General features: G+C 39.0%; 1 protein-coding gene across 1 annotated transcript; it reads left to right on the top strand.

Moving 5' to 3' along the window:
• The first annotated feature begins 777 nt into the window (after positions 1 to 777).
• LOC131953558 (fibrillin-1-like) lies at positions 778 to 5685 on the top strand. The gene is made up of 2 exons (XM_059316782.1): positions 778 to 2984; positions 5457 to 5685. The coding sequence occupies exons 1-2, from the start codon at positions 778 to 780 to the stop codon at positions 5683 to 5685; spliced, it is 2436 nt and encodes an 811-aa protein (XP_059172765.1).
• Positions 5686 to 9095: the final 3410 nt, after the last annotated feature.

The following is a 9095-nucleotide window of genomic DNA, read 5'->3' as shown; positions in this document are numbered from 1 at the left end:
TTTTTTAAATAATTTTTTTTTTTTACAAATAACCAGTTTTGCCTTAATTAAAATAAGTATTGTGCTCAAGTCTAAATATATATGGGCATGTACAGAGTCCTGATTTTTTTGACAAGTTTTAGTATTTCCCTTGGACTTAACATTCTGTGCTAAGGTCTCCGGTGTTTTTGGAACACCCAGCAATTAAACCAGAGGCAACTTTGTCAAACCGATAAACATTTGTTGTCTTGTCATCTTAAAGAATCGCTGATCACCAATCAAACTAGTAGCGTCACACGCAGGAAGGCGGGGGGTTGGGGGGGGGGGGGGGGGTGGGAAGATGCATATGACACCATTTTGGAGGGGTGACAACACATTTCAGAAATTGAAAATTTTACTGAAAAATCATTGTTTCATGCTGTTAAAAGAATTAGAAAAATGAGTATAGTAATATGGGTGAGAGAAGTAATACCAATCAGTATCTCATAACTTTTTGTGGGGGTTGGGGGGGGGGGGGGATGATACAATCAGTTACCGCATCTGATGATATCCTACCTAATGACTCACTTGAGTTCGACCAAGATCAATGTACTAAACGTTCTTAAGAGTATGTGATAAACATCAGTACTTATTTTATTCAAATCAATCATTTTTATAGTAAACTTTTTATATACCTAATTAATAAGAATTAAATAATTTCTCACAGCGTCTACACTTGCAGACACAACCACAGATCTAAATTTTTGGACAATCAGTTTCCAAGATCACAATTACTGTCTATCAAAATCAGTAGCAACCATGCCGGTGGCCAAACAAAAATGCTCCGACATCAATTCCGAGATGGTATTTTTTAAAAATCAAACAGAGTACACGAATGCAATCACCGGCATAAAATTTTCTTCTTACGGTGCTGTATACATATGGATACATATTCGAACTGCCGATGACAACAACGATCAGATCCCTGAGTTCTACTGGGCCGAGCAGCCAATCAATAAAAGTTTATGGTACTGGATCTACCCATTTAATTCGTGTAAAACCTACACTGGAAATGATACATGCTGTGCTGCTATGTATTCAACGTACGGGTTGATGGACGCGGGTTGCGGGGTAGGTTTCTATGTTTTATGTGAGGTGAAGAACGAGTGTAAAGACGAGAACTGTTTACACACGTGTTCGGGAATTACCTGCAAGGCTGGTTATGAACTGGATAACGTGTCCATGTTGTGTGTTGATGTTGACGAGTGCAACGCGACGCTAGGACCGTGTCAGCAAGTGTGTAACAACACGATCGGAAACTACACGTGTGATTGTTACCCGGGGTACAGCGTGAACCCCAAAAACGAAAGTAGGTGTGTTGATGTGGACGAGTGCAACGAGGTGCCGAGCCCGTGTCAGCAAGTGTGTAGAAACACGAATGGGTCTTTTGTTTGTGGTTGTAACTATGGTTACGAATTGGACATAAACATTATGAGAACATGCCTTGATGTTGATGAGTGTAGTCGAGAATTTAAACCGTGTCAACAAGAATGTACTAACACAAATGGATCATACATATGTGGATGTTACCATGGTTACACCGTAAACAAAACGAACACAAGCAAATGTGTAGATGTTGATGAATGTAGTCAGACACTCAAGCCATGCCAGCAAGTGTGTAACAACACGAATGGATCTTTCGAGTGTAACTGTTACCATGGTTACACAGTTAACACATCTGACGCAAGCACATGTGTAGATATAGATGAGTGTAGTCAAGAATCTAATCCGTGTCAACAGGAATGTAACAACACGGATGGAGCATACGTGTGTGGATGCTACCATGGTTTCACAGTAAACAAAACTGCCCCTAGTCAATGTGTAGATGTTGATGAGTGTAGTCAAGCAACAAACCTGTGTCAGCAAGTGTGTAACAACACAATTGGCTCTTACATATGTGGATGTAATGTAGGCTATATGGTAGACAACAGCAACACAAGCTTGTGTGTTGATATAGATGAATGTGCTACGACTGATAACATGTGTCAACAAGTGTGTAATAACACAGAAGGTTCCTACGTGTGTAGTTGTAACGATGGGTATACACTAGCAAAGGATAGACTTGCGTGTGTAGATGTTGACGAGTGTGCTCTGACTACTGACAGATGTCAACACATGTGTAACAACACAAATGGGTCGTATCAATGCAGTTGTGAGATTGGGTACACGTTGAGTAATGATTCTGTCAGTTGTGATGACGTCAACGAATGTGAACTACTTACAGACGACTGTCAACAGTTATGTAACAACACCATTGGATCGTTTACATGCAGCTGTCTGGCAGGATTTAACCTCCACCCAGATAACAAATCATGTGACGATATCAACGAATGCGAGATCTCGAATCCCTGCCAATACAACTGTACCAACACAAACGGCTCCTACACATGTTTGTGTCCAAGTGGATACACTCTAGATACTGACCGCTCTTCTTGTGTGGACATTGACGAATGTTTGGTTGGTACACATATTTGCAGTGGACTTTGTACCAACACCGATGGTTCTTATACCTGTAGCTGTGGTCCTGGTTATCTTTTTGACACACGTGACAACATCACGTGCCTTGACATCGATGAATGTGCAACAAAAACAGCTCAATGTGACCACATCTGCATCAACACCATCGGCTCCTACTTATGTAAATGCAACTCCACCTACACCAACAAATCCGACCCAGATTGCGTCTTCTTTCCAACATACGCTGTCTGCTTTGCAAACTGTTTTTTCCAGATCAAGATGCAGACGATCACCGTGTCTAAAGCTAGAGCAGAAGCAAAAGTTACCCAAACACGTCTGACTGTAGACGACAAGAATCTGACATCACATTCTCAGAAAATCGTCTGCGCCGAAGATCCACGACCTTCAGCAACAGCAGTTGGCATGTTCGGCATTGTACTTTTGGTTCTGACGTTGCTTGTTCTAATTTTACCTGATGTTGTTACTGTTGTAGTACATATTGTTGAATGGTATAAGCTAAAACAGTTTTCACCGGAACAGAACGACATGCAACAAAAGCAAGAATCCACATTTTAAATATAAATTCGCACAATTTGTATTGATGTTTTATATTTTAAAATACATTGATAGCACGATACATTCATACTCTACCCTTTTAGAACAAGACATTATGTAGATATTGTATAGTTCTTCTTTATTGCTGACAAAACAATACAAATATTAGATTGCGTGTTTTTAATGATTGTTTTTACTCTTCAAATTTATTAACATTTTTTCTCTATTTTAGTGCATTATTTTATGAAAGCTTGTAATTTTATAACTACTTTTCGTATGCAATATTTTTTTTTTTAAATTCCGCGTCACTCTCCACTAAACATCTCTCTCCATAAAGCATCACTCACTGATCAACATATCTCCATACCGCGAAGTTCTCTATTTAAGGTTACCCTTCGCACAACTTCCTGTTACCTATATGGTAAGTGCGAGTAGGTGCTGCTATTGATTACTTTTATCGTATACTTTTTTGCTACACTCTTCTGTTTTTACAATAACTACTCTTATATAATTGTTATGTCTTTGTAACATCAAAATTAGAAAGGCTTTCATCCTTCACACCCTCACAAAAAAAAAAAGGAATCGCATGATCTAAACATTTACATTGAATTATTTACATTTTTCTGCATTCTACCACGGAACTGAAAAGAAAACAAAGACAAAATATCATTGAGGAAAGTTCACAAATTGCTAGGACGTAGAGAAACCACGAACAATGTAAAACAAAACATCTCACTTAATCCATCAAAATACTAAATGAACAAACAACTAGTCGTTCATATTGCTTTGAGCTCGGAAAGTGAGTTGGTTTCTTTTAAGTGGCTGGGACGATGCTAAATGGGTTCGTTTAAAAAACAGACAGGGGTGCTGTAGAAATGTTTATGAACAATGAAATAATATTTTCAGAGGAGAAATGAATGAACAATGCAATGACGATTGGGGAAGATAAGAATTATGGCAAACTTCTGAAAGTAGATAGAAGACTAGCTAATGTTAGTTGACAATTGACGTAACTAAGGACCTTGAGAACTTCGAATGTTACACCAGACTTCCCTAAGAAGTTGTATTTAACTGGTCAATGTTCAAGACGTTCAAATAATCGTATCACAATGTTTTGGTTTAAAGAATGGACACGTTTCCTAATATATTTTGCTACGTAAGTGTTGTTTTGAATGATTGTAATAGATTCAAAATTTTTGATCACTTTGAGTTTTCTCTACGTCCAAAAATGTAAACTGACCTCATATACATACTGTCTTAGAGCAATTTTATAAATAACCAACAATGAAGGAAATATGCCTCGAGAAGAAGAACGACAATTGTTAATTCGTTCATCCAAACATAGATTAAACAAACAATCATTCACGCAAGTCGCTTCAAGCCGGTAAAACGTCTCGGATTCTCAGTGCTTTAAGTGCCACTATATACAATTTGCAAGAAATGGACAATAGGTACGTTCCAACTGTGTATGAATAATAAAATAGCAGTCTGGTAAGGTGATAGGCAAAGGCGTAGTGGTCCATTCTGGCGTAGTATCAATTTTGCGCCCCACCCACTAACAAAGTTATTTACGTTGTAAAAACATTGCCCACTCCAATTTATGTATTTTTTTAAAAACGGAATGTAAATATTAGTCGTCGAATTTCTAAATTTCGAAACTGTATAATTCAGTAACGCATTTCAAAATAATATTTTAATGTTTGTTCTACCCCGTTTAGCGCCGTCTAGGTTTCGCACCCACCCTTAGCTACGCCTTTCAAGACGTGTGTACCTGACCATGAGGCTGGCAGACGACCGATATAACAATAATCGTAACGAAGTAGATCACTTCGTTACAGCTGGGTGGGAACAAAAGTTTATACATAGCAGGAGAGCCTGCCAGTGTTACATCATAAGTCAGCTAGCACTTGTAGAGACTGGTCAGGTTTAGTGTATACTTCTTAACGACCATCCTGGTCATTTTTCCTGGAGGAGACATTATAGCATCACGATGAATTGGCTCACGGGATTATTCATTTTATTTTTATATTTCGGTAAGGGTGATTTGAGAACTTGCCTTGATATTAATGAGTGTGGTCAAGATTTTAAACCGTGTCAACAAGAATGCACAAACACGAATGGATCATACGTCTGTGGATGTTACCATGGTTACACAGTAAACAAAGCCAACACAAGCAAATGTGTAGATGTTGATGAGTGTAGTCAGACACCCAAGCCGTGCCAGCAAGTGTAAAAAACACGAATGGATCTTTCGAGTGTGGCTGTTACCATGGTTACACAGTAAACACATCTGACGCAAGCACATGTGTAGATATAGTTGAGTGTAGTCAGCAATATAATACGTGTAAACAAGAATGTAACAACACAGATGGAGCATACGTGTGTGGATGCTACCATGGTTTCACAGTAAACAAAACTGCCCCTAGTCAATGTGTAGATGTTGATGAGTGTAGCCAAGCAACCAAGCCGTGTCAGCAAGTGTGTAACGACACAGCTGGTTCTTACATATGTGGATGTAATGTGGGCTATAAGGTAGACAACAGCAACACAAGCTTGTGTGTTGATGTTGATGAGTGTGCTAAGTCTGATAACATGTGTCAACAAGTGTGTAATAACACAGAAGGTTCATACGTGTGTAGGGCAACACATGTGTAACAACACAAATGGGTCATACCAATGCAGTTGTGAGTCTGGTGGATACATCTTAAATAATGATTCGGTCAGTTGTGATGACGTCAACGAATGTGAACTACTTACAGATAACTGTCAACATTTATGTAACAACACCATTGAATCGTGTACACGCAGCTGTTTAGCAGGATTTAATCTCCACCCAGATAACAAATCATGTGACGATATCAACGAATACGAGATCTCGACCCCTGCCAATACAACTGTACCTTCACAAACGGCTCATACGCATGTTTGTGTCCAAGCTGATACACTCATGGTACAGACGGTTATTCTTGTCTTGACATTAACGAATGTCTGGTCAAAACAAACCAATATAACGGACTTTGCAGAAACACTAACAGCTTTTACGTCTGAATCTGTAACCCCGTCTTCCTGCTTGACCCACGCGACAACATCACCTGTAATGACGTTGACGCCCATACTTTCATTAGCCTTGTCTTATTGGATGTGCCAAACTAACTCTTATTGTTATATAAAATAATTCGATAAAGTTTAGGGGAGATCTCTACGGCTTTGTTTATATTAGTTCTCGTTTTAATCGAAAAAATATATAATTTCCCCGTTTAAGATTTCTAACAATATTTCAAAGAACATTTAATAATACGCACATAGTTTCAACTAAATGCAACACTAACCTTATTTAAACCACATAAAAGTATCTTTGAAAAATCAAGTTAGTTTTATGATATCTAAAAAAACACCGTTGTTTAATCTTTAAGTCTTATCTGTCACCAAGAGAAAAAAAACAATGGCATCTTTAAAAAAAATGCAAGCAAACAAAAGGGGTATTGTTCTTTAGGTTTGAAACCCACTGAAGTCTCATTCAACGACGTTTTGCACTTTGCGTAAAATGTTTTCACAACGATGCGAATGAGCACTTAAGTGGACGTTTGACCTACGTTACCTGACGTTCATTCTACCCCAGGTCGATTCCTGAAAGCGTGACGTGTTATTAAAATGTTCGAAGTAACGAATGGTCGCTTTGTGGGGTAAGCATTAATGGGTTTAGTCTGACGAGAACTTTAACAAGAAATAATAAAATACAATACTTTGGTTCGGAGTGTTGATAGGAGTTTTACAGAAACTCAATCGGTGGAGGTAGACGAATTATTTAGCATAAGTAATTTAGGAATGTATTATAGCGAAAAAAAAAACGCTAGCTTTTTACATTTTTTTAAATTAATGCAATTTGAGTTGCAACTGTAAATCAAAAACAAAAATGTTGATGTCATAGAATGGCACAGATTAAATATCTATATTCAATGTTTCTTTTATTTTAAATATTTTGTAGTGTTCTTAATATTTTTGTTGTGTAATTAAAAATGGATTGTTTATTTGACTTGTAATTCAATTAAAATCAACAAAAAGGAACCTTATTATATTAAGTTAGTTAGGCCAAAATGCAGTTAGACCAACACGTTTCTCCCTAATCCCCTCACATTTTCACTAAACACAGATCTAACATCAAAACATCCAATAGTAGAATAGCGATACCAAAGCAACCCCCCCCCCGCCCAACCGTTAACGGAGTCATCAATGTGGAATATTGATCCCATGATTGGAGAAGTGCTCCGCGCCATTCATCGTCAACGATTTTTTTGACACCAACGAAAACCGACGAATCATATGCAAATATGTTTCTTCATAAGACAGAGAGTTGCACACGTAATAGAGATATTCGAGGAGATTCTTAGAAGACTGCAGGTTTTTTTTTATTATTGAAATTTACAAAAATTGTGTAAAAAGATACAAACTTCAAACTCGCCGATATTGTTCTATAACTCTCAGAATATTTGCAAAACTTAGTTTAGACCGAATCAAAAAATGAAATACGCAATTATCTTACATCTTGTTCTGTTATCTGTAGGTAAGTAAAACTAAGTAATAATTCTTATAATTTATACACACGTTCAAATAAAAAAAAAACTATGATAATATTTATGTTTTAGATTATTCTAGATGTAAAATGTGTACATTTTACTTTTCGGTACCCTAGTTAAAGTCAGTAAACAGTGCAAATTTTTTTTTTTATTTTCTTTACTGCAGCTACCACAACCGTCGTAGGGGTGACAATAGCCGACTTTTCAAAGCAGACGTTTAGTGGCTTGACTTTCTGGCTTTCAAAAAGCGCAGTAGACACAGCCACGGCCAAAAAAGAATGCTCCCAGATTTTCGCCGAGCTCGCACTATTTGATAGCAACCAGGAGTACGGCGGCGCATTGAACGTCATGAATTTGGCATGGGCGTTTACACATTTAATATCCGATGTTATGATTGACATTATAGCAAAAGATATTGATAATGACGGATATTACGAGCATTTTTGGAGAAATGGTTCACTTGGGAGCGGACGTTGGGCGACAGGTTACCCAACTAGTTTTTGTAAAAATTCTGGTTCAGAGTGTTGTGCTGTCGTTAACATGATTAGTAGAGGGTTAAACGATGTTAACTGTTCGTCGACACATAGGTATTTGTGTAAGGCTCTAAATGAATGTTCGGATGGGTCAGTTAACTGCTCACAGCTGTGCGTGGACAAGGACCTGGGATACGACTGCGCGTGTAGGGCCGGGTACTTGTTGGCGGGTAATGCGGTTGATTGCAATGACGTTGATGAATGCAACGCGGTGGTTAAACCTTGCTCGCAGACGTGTCAGAATACGATTGGGTCTTATAAATGTGGGTGTGACCCAGGGTATGAGATCAAGTCTGGAACCACAGGCACGTGCGTGGATGTGAACGAGTGCGCCAGCGTGAACAGCTCGTGCCAGATATGCACCAACACCAACGGTTCCTTCTCGTGCAGCTGTAATGCTGGGTACGCGTTATCAGCTGACCGACTCACCTGCGTTGATGCGGACGAGTGCGCCAACGCCAAGACGCCAGTGTGTTCACAAACGTGTAACAACACGCTCGGGTCGTATCAGTGTTCATGTAACACAGGCTACACGCTTGCCGTGGACAATTGGACGTGTGTAGATGTTAACGAGTGCTCGGCGACAAATCCGTGTCAGCACGTGTGTAACAACACAGTTGGGACCTACACGTGTAGCTGCTACCCCGGATACGAGCTTAGCCTTGATCGCTACCACTGTATCGATATTGACGAGTGTGCTATAAATAACCCATGTCAACACACGTGTTTAAACACAAATGGGTCGTATACGTGTGGATGTCGTAATGGATACACATTAGGTACAGGTGGATTACACTGTGAAGACATCGACGAGTGTGTCACCTCGAACCCATGCGCACAGGTGTGTAACAACACAGTCGGGTCGTTCACCTGTGCGTGCTACGGCGGGTATAACTTAGCATCAAACCAACTGGACTGTGTCCAGTTAAACGAATGCTCATCAAACCCGTGTCAGCAA

The sequence above is a fragment of the Physella acuta genome, unplaced genomic scaffold, assembly GCF_028476545.2.
Source record: "Physella acuta isolate Inbredline_101_S28 unplaced genomic scaffold, ASM2847654v3 ptg000930l, whole genome shotgun sequence".
In the NCBI taxonomy this organism is placed as follows: domain Eukaryota; kingdom Metazoa; phylum Mollusca; class Gastropoda; family Physidae; genus Physella; species Physella acuta.
This window is presented reverse-complemented; position numbering and strand designations above follow the sequence as displayed.